The sequence below is a fragment of the Onychomys torridus genome, chromosome X (genome assembly GCF_903995425.1).
Source record: "Onychomys torridus chromosome X, mOncTor1.1, whole genome shotgun sequence".
In the NCBI taxonomy this organism is placed as follows: domain Eukaryota; kingdom Metazoa; phylum Chordata; class Mammalia; order Rodentia; family Cricetidae; genus Onychomys; species Onychomys torridus.
In genome coordinates, this window is record NC_050466.1 from 70604809 (window position 1) to 70617651 (window position 12843).

The 12843-nt window shown below is 35.6% G+C and overlaps 1 protein-coding gene across 1 annotated transcript in view; it reads right to left on the reverse strand.

The window, feature by feature from the left end:
• Nucleotides 1-12843, reverse strand: part of Cfap47 (cilia and flagella associated protein 47) — a 236379-nt gene that overhangs the window by 201188 nt on the left and 22348 nt on the right. The window contains exons 9-13 of the mRNA XM_036173897.1: nt 8749-8938; nt 7432-7648; nt 4466-4618; nt 1871-2063; nt 1686-1782 (exon numbers count right to left, since the gene is read on the reverse strand). Coding sequence (XP_036029790.1) covers nt 1686-1782; nt 1871-2063; nt 4466-4618; nt 7432-7648; nt 8749-8938 — 850 coding nt within the window. The remainder of the gene's footprint in view (nt 1-1685; nt 1783-1870; nt 2064-4465; nt 4619-7431; nt 7649-8748; nt 8939-12843) is intronic.

The window sequence follows — 12843 nt, forward strand, 5'->3', positions numbered from 1 at the left end:
CCTCCCACACCTCCTTTCTAGTCCCCATGCCATTCACTTCTCAGAAAGGGTAAGGCCTCCCATGGGAGTCAACAAAGCATGGCATATCACACTGAGGCAGAACCAAGCTTGCCCTTGAAAATTAACAATGCCTATTTTAATATATGAGTACACTATTTTTGCATGTTCTTTACTGAACTGACTGTTCAAATTTTCAGCCCATTTATTAAAATTTAGTTACCCCTTTTTTAAGTTTTATTTATACATTCTAGTTAAAAGTAGTTTATCAGACATACAACATATAACAGTTTATTTTAGTTAATATTTTTTTTTAAATTCTCCTACCAGTATTTTTACCAAAAAAAGCAAAACTACTTAGCTTTGATTAATCTCTGAATTCTTATTGTATGTTTTGTTAATTATTGTTTTATTTTCATAACTAAAATCTTTTACTTTCCCAAAGTTAAGAATATTTTTCTATGTATCTCTCAACAAAATATATTGTTTATAATCCATTTTCCTCAGCTTTTTAAAGGTAAAACTGACAAAGTTTGTACGTTTGCAATATGTACAATGTTTTCATATATATCACAATGTTTTCATATATATCTTCATTGTGATTGGATTAAATAAATCTAATTAAAATATCTATTACCTCCCACAGTCAAATTTGTGGCACAAACATTTATCACCAACAATTATCAATAACATAAAATTTTGTTATTAACTGTAGTCATGTAGCTCTCCAGAACTTATACTAAATAAAGCTTTGTATCTTTTGACCAACACCTCTATCTTGTCCTCCACTTCACATAAACGCTGGTAACAACCAGTTTATTCTTTGGTTTTATAAGGCCCAGTGCTTCTTTTAATTCCATATAAAAACAAGATAATGCAGCATTTGTCTTAGTTGGCCTGATTTAATAGTGCCTTCCATATGGATTCCTTGACTAGCAGATATCAGAATTTCTTTCCATTTTAATTAATGATATTGTTTTGTAACAATATACCATATTTCTTATTTTTCACTGCATATTTTATCCTAAGTGACAAGTTTTAGCTATGTCTAAATTATGGAATAGTTAAATAATAGTAAGGAACATATACTCTACCTCACGTACTTTTGAACTGTGCTGTGAGACAATTCAAAAATCCATTCTCAGCAATGTTCACAGATCTTTCTAATTATAGTTAGCCTGTTGTACAATAGACCGTAATGACAAGAATAAGTCTAATTTGGGACTGGAGACTGCTGCTGAGGCTGCTGAAGCGCTTTTGTGGTTTAAATCTAGGACTATAATCAGTTAGCTTGCCAGAACTATCACCTAAAATTGATCCTCATGCGTCTTCAGTTCTAGTAGGGCTTCATAGGAACTGAAGGCCAAAGCTCTCACAACGACACATTGGTCTAAGAACAGCTGCATAATTACTGGTGTGTGGTAAAATGAGCCATGAACCTTCTATTCTACCATCTTGATGAAATCTCTTTTTGAGAGGGAGGAGAGACAGGGAGAGGAAAAGAGAGAGAGGGAGTGAAAGAGAGAGAGAATATGAGAATATAATATAAAATTGGGTGAGTAGGAATGTGAGTAGGAAGGAGCTCAGGGGAACGTGATCAAATATTTTATAAGAATAAAAATAAAATCAGCACACACACACATGCATAAACACACACACGAGTGTAGTAGATCTCTATATAATCTTACCAACAATTACTTGATGTATTTGCTTTGGTGTCAAAACTTTGCTACAGTCCCGTTTTTCATGGGAAGTGGTTGGCTTTGATTTAAGTCCTTTGGAGATCTGTTTTTCCAAAATAATTCATTTAGTATTAGTAAGAGCCATTTTTAGAATTCTCAGGACAAAACAAACTTGAAAACATGGCACATGCCTTTCTCTGCAGAGATGCTGTCTCCCTGGATGCTATTTTCTTGGTGCTTAGCAATCTTTTAGCTCTGAGAGAGGAAGCCTTTAAAGATGAAGGTATCTCCTCTTCTATTTCTGATTGAGATAGTGATGGTGACCTTAGACCGGATGATGGCTCCATGCCTATATCTACTTCATTAAATGGAAATTTGCGTTCCCTGCAAAAACAATGATGATGATAAAATGAAAATAATAATGACTAATTGAGGAAAAGTTGTTCACAAAATACAGTAATAAGTGCAAATATCCTCCACTGTTATAGGCTTATCCATATCCATTTAACTGAACTGGTATACTAATCTGAAGGATGCTTGCCTCCACTAAGTGGCCTCCACTCTTCAACACTTCATAGAAGAAGTTATAGCTACACCTATTTCTTTTCCACACTCAAAAGGTAGATCACAGTCACTGAGTGGTTTGGACCAAGGAGAAAAGCCTCTTTGTTTCGAGATAGAAACAATGATGCAGCCCCAGCAGCAGTTCAACAAAAGAGAATCCTGTGGCCAGGCCTCTCCACCACCCCTGCCACCCACTGGATCCTGTAATCTGCAAGTCCCACCCCAGCCCCCAAACACAGCGAAAGCATCGACTGGAATGGGGTAAGAGGAGAGAGGATGAGGAATGAGAATGTGAGGGAATAAGATAGTCGAGTAGGGGGAGGGACAAAGAGGGAAAGCAATGAAAGAGATATCTTGATAGAGTGAGCCATTCTGGAGTTAGGGAGAAACTTGGTGCTAGAGAAATTCCCAGGAATCCACAAGGATGATCCCAGCTAAGACTCCTTAACAATGGTGGAAAGGGTGCCTGAACTCTGTAATCACAGGGCCTTCATCCATTGACTGATGGAAGCAGATGCAGAGAGCCACAGCTAGGCATTGGGCCAAGCATCTGGAGTCTAGTCAAAGGAAGGGAGGAGGGATTTTATGAGCAGCCAGGGGTCAAGATCATGATAGGGAAACGCACAGAGACAGCTGACCCCAGCTAGTGTGAACTCATGGACTCTGGATCAACAGTTAGTCTCTGCATGTGTGTGTGACAGTTATGTAGCTTGGTCTGTTTGTGGGGCCTGGTGCATAAACTAACATTTTGGAGCCCATTTCTTATGGAGGGATACCTTGCTCAGCCTTGATACAGGGGGTAAGGGGCTTGGTCCTGCCTCAGTTTGAAGTGCCAGACTTTGTTGACTCCCCATGCTCTCTTACCCTCTCTGAGGAGTGGATGGAGGGTGGAGAGTGGGGGTTCTAGGATGTGGGAGATAGCGAGAGGAGGGGAGGAGGAGTAACTGTGGTTGGTATGTAAAATGAAGAAAAAATTTAAAATAAAAAAATAGAAACAATGATATCATTTATGTTAAAAAAAAATTGGCATCAGGCTGCTTATAAACTTAATTTGAAGTGCATCAATTCTTCCCTTGCTGTACTCTGATTCCTACATCCTACAAAGCTTTCTGTTGGGAAATATGCTTTTAGTGAATCACATACAATAGAATCCTTTCCTCAGGATGTGCTTCTAGCAAAAACTACCTAAGAAAACTGCAAATAAAAAGTTAGCAAAAGTTACTGTAGCTAAAATAGTTAATTGTTTTGCCTTTAACATATATTAAAATGCTACTAAAACAGTTCAAAGTAAAATCAAATTTAAGACATAAAGAAACAAATCTGATATTAACATGGAGATTAAAACTTGAATAATCTATACAAACTTCATAAAATTGATTTCAGATTTCATTTATTTATTTATTTATTTTTATAAAACACTCAAAGCACAGACAACTGGGACTTTATCCAGCTAAGGAGCTTCTGCAAAGCAAAGGAAATGATAAAAAGTAGAAACCACTGCTGCAATGGGGAAAATCTGCAAATTATCATTTGAAAAGAGATGTATCCAGAATACACACATAGCTAAAGCACCCTCAATGGTCAAATTGCATTGTGTACAAATGAGATGAGATGAATACATACTTCTTAAAGAAGGAAAACCAATGGCCAACAAAATTTAACTTATAAAGCTCAGTGTCTTTAGTCACCGGAAAAACAAGAATCAAAATGACACATATTATCATCTCATGTCATTGAAATGGCTATTACTAAAAAGACAAAGTATAACAAATGCTAAAAGGATGTGGAGAAATGCAGATCCAAAACCATTATTGGGGTAATACATAGCCACCATGGAGACTCCAGAAACTAATGACAAGGAAATTAAGGAAGCATTGGTTACCCTGATTGGATCCAAATACATTGTCCTAAAATTTCACATTGTTCTTCATAAGTATCTTCAATTATTACATTGATCAAAAGCTATAAAACTGGTTATGGGGTTGGGGATTTAGTTCATTGGTAGAGCACTTGCCTAGCAAGCGCAAGGCCCTGGGTTTGATCGTCAGCTCCGCCCCCCCCCCCAAAAAAAAAAACTGTTTATGATGTCAACACCAAATGCCCTGGTTTGATCGCTATATCTAATCATTATACTGTACTCCTGAAATTTATGTTCACATAATCAGTTTAAGAAGAAAACCAAATCTGGTCTTTAGGCACATTGTTTGAAGAACTATCTTTACCTCTGTGCTTCTTTCTGTAGGCGTGCATTTCTTAAATTTCTAATATACTCTGTGTAGTAATCTCGATGTATTCTTTTTTCCAGTTTTTCCAAATCAGTGTATTCAAAGTCAGGATCCATATAGTCATGCCTTGGAATCTTTGTGAAAATTGTTCTACAAGATGAACAAGATATCATGTTAAAATACATACATACATACATACACACACACACACACACACACGCACAAACAAACACACACACACACACACACACACCTATTTAATCAGTATATACAGAGTACCTACTGATCAATTTAAATGTCAAGTGGGGGCCATAAAATATTGAGTAGGATAAACTGCATATCCTCTGATATACAAAGACATCATTGCATGTATGAGGGTGAGATATACATGTATTTGTGTGTTGTGTGTTATATAAATATATGTATGTATATATCTTTTAAAAATTACAACCAGAATTAGAAAAAAATAGAGAATACTGAATCTTTTCACTAAGCATACTAATGTTAGACTACATACCTTCTAGGTACGCTTTGCTCTCTCCCAGAAATGAAGATCATGAAAAAGTCAGGGGGCACTATGAGACAGAGAACTGCTAAGAAATCATTCTGTGCCACTGCCTAACAGAATCTCCCACATTTAATTGCAAAATAGGCTTATGATGACACCAAAGTGCTTGCCCTAATGCCAAAGCTGAGGCTAGGCTAAGATAAATCACAAGATATGAAACTTGTCCACTTGATGAAAACCTCTAAAAGGCAGAAACCCTCTTTGTTTCCTGGAACTAAAGGGCCGGTCTCTTCCATTAAGAAACATAGAAGCTATCTCTTCTTATGGTTTTCCATTTCAAGTCCATATCCTGGATGCCAATGATCAGGAGGCTCTGTCTTCTAATAAAGATCATTCTGAAGGGTAATTCCTGTCAGCTCCTTTCTAGGAACCTCCTTGGAGGAGGAATTGTATTGTTGTTCTAACAACAATTTCCTTAAATTCTAGAATTCACTAAGCATATAGAATTATATCTGTAGCTTTTAGTAAGCACTATTTTTCTAATATATAATGTACAAACAAAATTTACCATGTAACTAACTCATTTCTCTTATTTATTCAAAAACAGCTTACTGGGTCGTCAGTGTTGTATGTTGTATGGCTATTTTCTTTCCAGGTATAACATGATCAACCAATCACCATTTTAGAGTAGAAATTACCTATCCTTGGTAGCCACAACAACTAATTGAACAGAACAGTACAGTGAAAGCTAGATCTATAGCTATGGTAATGAAGCTGTTCATATATCCTATTAGTAGAAGGAAAAAAAGAGCCATAGGATCCTCAACTGGGACTACAGCCATTACATACTCCTGTCCTCCTCCAGATGCAAGTAATCTTGGGAAATGCTATTGGAAGACTGAATGAAAAGGGGACTCCACGACACAACTTCCATGATGGCCATTATCCATGATGCTGTCACTCTTTGCAGGAATGTAGCTATTTTGGGATCATGCACATTTATTAAGTAACCATTTCACAGTACTCTAAAATAAAAACTCTCTGATTTGGTCACAAATTTGAACTTTGAAGGAATTACTTTGTTCTGTTGTTGGTGCCCTATTTGGAGTAAATTGATATTTATTCAAGTCTCCCCAGAAAAGTTAACTCAACATTCACCTGTATTCTTGTCAATGTTATGAGTAGAGAGGACACCGCTATGAATAAAATTCTCTTATTTTGTTTTCAAAAACTGAAAGGGTTAAATACATAAGAGTAAATAGCAATTGTAATTTTTAATAAAACAACAAATGCACTAGAATAAAATTTCTTTAGTTTCTTTAATTAAACATGCAATTGGTAACATTATTAGACTTAATAATGTGAAAAACTTTTGAGAGAATACAGCTATTAAATAATAAGAATAGCTAAATTTATTTTCTGTTAATTTTTATGATCTAATCAATAGAGAAAGAATACAGAATCAAATTGTTAAAAATTAAATCAAAATGTAACCTTCCATAAGAATATAGGTTTATAAAACAGTCAAAAATGTTTTCAGAAGCCATCAACTCTGGGTATTGGAGGGGATGTAAAGAGCAAGAAGAAAACATACAATGGTATTTTCATGGCACTGGTCAAATAGAAACAAAGAAAAGAAAGACATATGTGAGTGGAATTTGTGAATTGAAATATCAAGAAAGTCAGTAAATGTCATATAATTTTTTCATTGAAGATAATAAAAATGTGGGCTGAAGAATCAAATGGTAAAGAAGGAAAGTTGATACAAAATTAAATGATCTTCATGACTCCCTCCCCAAGATAGACAAGTAGAAAAAGTGCAGGGCTATTATTAAGTTGAAATAGTCTACTATTAGCATACAAGTTGGCATAAAAATAACCGTCATTTACTCTTTAATATATTAAAACCTTTTTGGTATGAAGGTCCATAAAATCATTTATTTGTCACTTTTAACTTAACACTGGCAAATTAGTATGAGGTTATGATGAATTTAAATAGAAGTTTCAACATTCCTTATGAACTTAAACTTGAGAAGTTTAGGTCAAGTGAGGAGGAGTTACTAGAAATGTGCCTATGAAGTGATAAAACCAGAATGATAACAGCAATAATTGGTTTCCTACAATTTAAATTATTTTATTCAAATAAACTCTGGAGTCTAATTCCAAATCCAACAGTGATTAATTGTATCATTCATCTATTGGTGTTCCTAATATATTTTAAAAATTATTTTGTATGCCATTCATTGCCTCACAAGTACACAGTAGAGAATATAAAAAGTTAGATAAGGCAAATGCTGTAACATTCAACCGTCATTATACTCCACATACAAAAGGTAGAACATAATTCATTCCAATTACTACTTTCCTTCTTTAACACCAGGATATTGTCAGATCTCTGCATATTATCCTGGATATTATGTCTTTTGAATTTTAATTTATTAATATTATACGCTACCTGAAATGTTCATGGTGGTCTCCACACCTAAGACTTGCAGCTCTATCATTAGGAAAGGCAATCAGTGCATCCTTATCTGACACATCATTTATGCGATGATTATGAAGTTTTGTCGTGGTTGACTGGAGCATTGCTGCTACAGGTGGTAAATCATCCTTTTTCTCTGAATCTTTGATCACAAATTGTCTTGTGGGATTACTGATTAAGGGGGATATACCTTTAATAAAATTAAATATTAAGTTGGTATTTAGTACTTTGTATTGTACATTTCCAAGAATTAGCCAAGGATTATTTAATATACTTGATAACTAATATGATGTTTTAAATAAGAATGGCCCTCATAGTCTCATAAATTTAAATATTTGGCCATTAGGGAGTGGTACTATTGACAGAGATTAGGAGGTGTGTCCTTGGAGTAGGTATGATCTTGTTGGAGGAAATATGTCACTGGGTGAGCTTTGGGGTTTCAAATGCTCAAGCCACGCCCGGTGTTTTTCTCTTCCTTCTGCCTGCCAATCCACATGTAGAACTCTCAGCTTCTTCTCCATCACCATGTCTGCCTTCATGTAATCATATTTCCTACCATGGTAATAATGGACTAAACCTCTGAAACTGTAGGAAAGCCCCAATCAAATGCTTTCTTGTATTAAAGTTGCTGTGGTCATGGTGTCTCTTCACAGCAATAGAACACTAGACAATTCATTTTAACATGCTAAATTCTCAAACATATTGAGAAAATACAAATGACTTAATACAGTATATAGGCCTGCATAAACTAATTTAGCAAAATAACACTTAAATGTTAATAAAATGTATGTATAGCAATTAGCATGCTAATTTGAAGATTTAAATTAATCCTTGTGGAAGTGAAAGGTATTTTTAAGCTAAAGACAACTGTGAATCACCAAGTTCATGTGGTACAATTAATAAAAGATTATATATGATTAGATGAAACTGCAGGACCAAGAAAAACTGGATGTAGTCAAATCTAGTTTACATTAAACTCCAACAAAAATATATAAAGAATATAACATAGCAATCATTAAAATATTTGAGCATCTGTATAAGACACCTCAAAATAGCAATATGACATCTACTGAAAATATGATAGATGTGTAAACCTTTAGTATAGACAGAGAACTACTTAATAATCAATACTAGACTGTAGGCCCTGCATTTGAACAGGCTTTCTAGGTGACTTTGATAGATGCTTTAAAAAGGGGGAAAGTACTGGTTTTTACCCTGTTTGGCATATAGATTCTTACATTAAAAACAAAAATCACATCAGAGCTGTGTAAAGTTAATACAGTAACATACCAGGATTAATTTTCACCCCAACTTTCTTAGTGCAAGCTTTGCAAGTGCTGTTGAATTCTAAATGTATATAATGAAAAGGTTTCATTGACAAAGACCGTAAATTTTCATCTGCCACTGGGCCGATAATCTCGATCACTTGCTTCACTTTAAATACTCCAATTTGATGTGGAACAAATGAACATATCACATTCTAAAGAAAAAGCAAACTTTATCAATATTCTATTGTTAGGAAAACTAAAAACAAATCTTAGAATACAGGCTATTTTAATTTCAAGCAACAGGATTTCACCATGGAGATTTATAAGCACTTTTAGGAAAGATCAACAAGCCATACAATGCTCATTATTGGAAATTTAAGAAAATTTAACAACGTAACAACAGTATTTCAAGAACAGTAGATCAAAAATCTCCAGATGCACTTTCACACAAAAATAAATGACAAAATTCATTAAACTTAACTTTTCTAGTTATTTAGAAATTATCTAAGGCTTAGGAGAATTCAGAAATTCCACATCAGGAATCTTGCTGAGTGTCTGAAAGCTGTCACGGCATTTTACTGGCTGTAGTGTCATTCACCTAAACTCAGTTTTGTGGTCAGCAACTATGGTAGCTGTAACAATTTGTACTAACATCCAAAAAGAGAGCAGTGTGGGTTTGAGAACGCCAGAAAACACATTTCCAGAGATTATGCTATTGGTTCTGCCTAGAAATTGCTGAAAAATATTTAAGGCATATTTTTATTTGCTATAATTCAGAGTACCCTCTGTAGTAACAATCCTCTGAGAGAAAAAGAGGGAGGAGCTAAGGAGGGAGGGAAGAGAGAGAGAGAGAGAGAGAGAGAGAGAGAGAGAGAGATGAATATCACAAGAACTTGAATTCCCTAGTCATTTAATGTTTAAAGAAGCTATTAGAAAATAAACAACTAAATTACTAATTTATATTAATAATTACTAGTTATATTCATAGAGTGTTTTCAAAGCTCTGACATTGAAAGAGGAAGTAAATTTAAACAGGTAGAAAAGAAAGCAACCCAGAGACACTCTTGAGAAAAAGTTACTGGATGTTACCTGGTGAGAAGCAGCTGCTTCTACTTCACCTATAAAAGGAGAACGTTCTAACCTCTGCTCTAAATATCTGCTTCTGTAAACATGATTGACTGCAGACAGGAATTTCCTGTTATAAACAGTCACGTCAAGTCTCTATGGTTTTTCTCATAGAAGACAGTTGACTAAACCCTAAGGTGGTATAATGCTTTAGAAATACTGCTAGAAACATAAATACTATACCTATGTATGATTACTCAGAACAACTGAAACTTCTCTCTAAACCAGCATATAATAAATTATTCTGACCCTCAGATATGAGAGGGGTGGTGTCCCTGTAACATTTTTGTGTGTTTTGTGTTTTTGCCGTAACAATATGTTCCTGGTAACATAGATTGCCACACATACCTGCATTATGGTACATATACTCAAGCAATTTTTAGTAAGCTATAATCCCTCACCTCTGCCTGATTTAAGGCACCTGGTGAGGAGGAGTGCAAAATTTTTAAAAAGTTGTAAACTATCTGCAAAAACATCGAAGATGGCTGCATTCCTAAAGAACCCATTTAAAACCTAGAGAGGAATTTCCCAAGGCATGAGGACAAGAGAGATAAGAAGGACAGAAAGAGTGCACAAGAGTGAGTGGGACATTGGGCGGGAAAAATGGCTCAACAGTTAAGAGCACTGGCTGCTCTTCCAAAACAGGATTCTATTGCCAGCACCCACAAGGTAGCTCACAACCTTCTCTAATTCCACTTCCAAAGAATTTGACACCCTTTTCTACACTCTGCAGATAGACATGCTAGTGATGTGCTGACATACATGCAAGAAAAAACATGCCTACACATAGAATAAAGAGTGGTTAGGCTGCAGAGAAATGCCTTTATAGAATCACCAGGTAAATATCCAGAGAAAGTCCCAGAACCAAAAGGATATCAGCCTTTTATAAGCTTCTAGGGAGCAGCAGAAAATGATTTGGTTCAACATAGCTTTCAGGACAAGAAGCATGGAAGTATCAGATACTGGTTAGGATCAAAGATTAGGATCTGTAAAACCAATAGCACTAAATAAATAAATAGGTAGAGAGATAGATAGATAGACAGACAGACAGATAGAGCTTAACTCTGTCTCAGGGTGAGATTCAGGGAAGCATGTCATGATCTCTTCACACTATGGGATCTAGCCTCTTAGAAATGACCACTGAAATGGGCAGGCCCATGTTCTAACATAATTGATTCATGAACCTTAAGGTAACCTTTGTCCAACCTTTTGCTGAACACTAAATTAACTGAGAGAGACTTGACTGGCTACATACAACAAAGAAAGCTATCAATACAGAATTTATCTAGAGAGTCACTAAATAATATAACAACAATCAAAGCCACAGTTAACCTTGCAGTGATTTGATTTTTAGCATTTCAAAGAAAGTATGCTTTTTACGATGCCCAGTTTTCACCAGAAAATTATTTTACAACTAAAGAAACAGTAAAATATGGCCAACACCCCAGAAAGGTACGTAATAGAAAATGTCTAGGGAGAAATTCAAATGCTAGACTTACCAAAAAATTATGGTAAGTCAACTATTATAAATATGCTGAAGAATAAGAGAAGTGTGATAGCAATGTCTCATAAAAAGGATAATATCAAGTATTGAAGTTATTAAAGAAATAAATAATCTAGATAGTACAGCATTTTAAAGATTCACTAAATAGAGCTCAATAGCAGATATGAACTGATACAAGAAATAATCAATAGGGGCTGGAGAGATGGCTTAGTGGTTAAGAGCATTGATTGCTCTTCCAGAGTTCCTGAGTTCAATTCCCAGCAACCACATGGTAACTCACAACCATCTGTAATGGGATCAGATTCCTTATTCTGGTGTACATATATAATATATGAATAAATAAATCTTTTTTTAAAAAAAGAAATAATCAATGAACTTGAAGACAAGATATTTGATAATACCCAGAATAAGAGAGATGGTTAAAAATTAGGCAAAAGAGCCAGGCGGTGGTGGCGCATACCTTTAATCCCAGCACTTGGGAGGCAGAGGCAGGCGGATCTCCGTGAGTTCAAGGCCAGCCTGGTCTACAGAGCAAGATCCAGGACAGGCTCCAAAGCTACACAGAGAAACCCTGTCTTGAAAAAAAAAATTAGGCAAGAGTCTCAAAGTCTCTAGGTACATCATAAAGTGTTGAGAACGAGCAGATATAGTTCTGAGTGAAACTGTATTGATGACATGAGGATGGCTATATCAAGGATTCCAATTTCTCAAACCATGGGAATGCCAAATCCTTCCTCAAGTCAGACTCAGGGACAGTAAACTTTCTCCTGGTCCAAGTACAAGTATTTACAAGTGACTGACTAGCATATGCAGGAACTATCAACCACAGCTTTTTCCTATAGAATGCCTACAACCTGAAACTTCTCTGCCATACTGCTCCATTATAGAGACCTTCTAAGATTAGCCAAACCTATCTCCTCACTAGTAAACAATAAATCCACCTCCTAAACTCGGATGTATGAAATAAACATGCTGAGTTTCTGGGCTGCCAATATTGATTCTCCATTAGAGTGCACAGCATACTTGATCCCAACTTTTTTATATGTGTGTCTGTGTGTCTGTCCTTTGTTCATTCCCTCCCTCCGTGGGTAGGTCAGGTCAACACCAAATTTGTGCAGATCAAATAAACATGGTACCAATGAATGAAAAGAGGTTCCAAAAAGAGTTATGGGAGAAAAGAGAAGAATATTTGTAAAAATATAATAAATGATACGTTTATAAACTTCATGAAAAACATTTGTCTGTATATCAACAAAGCTCAACAAAACTCATGATATATCAGATGACAGACACTAGAGTCAAACTGTCAAAATCGCCAGGCAGTGGCAGCACACACTTAATCCCAGCAATGGGGGCCTGCAGCAGGTAAACATCTGTGAGTTCGAGGTCAGCCTGGTCTACAGAGCAAGTTCCAGGACAGCCAGCGCTATACAGAGAAACTCTGTCTCATTTAAAAAAGAGAGAGAGAAAAGAAAAACTTGAAATCAT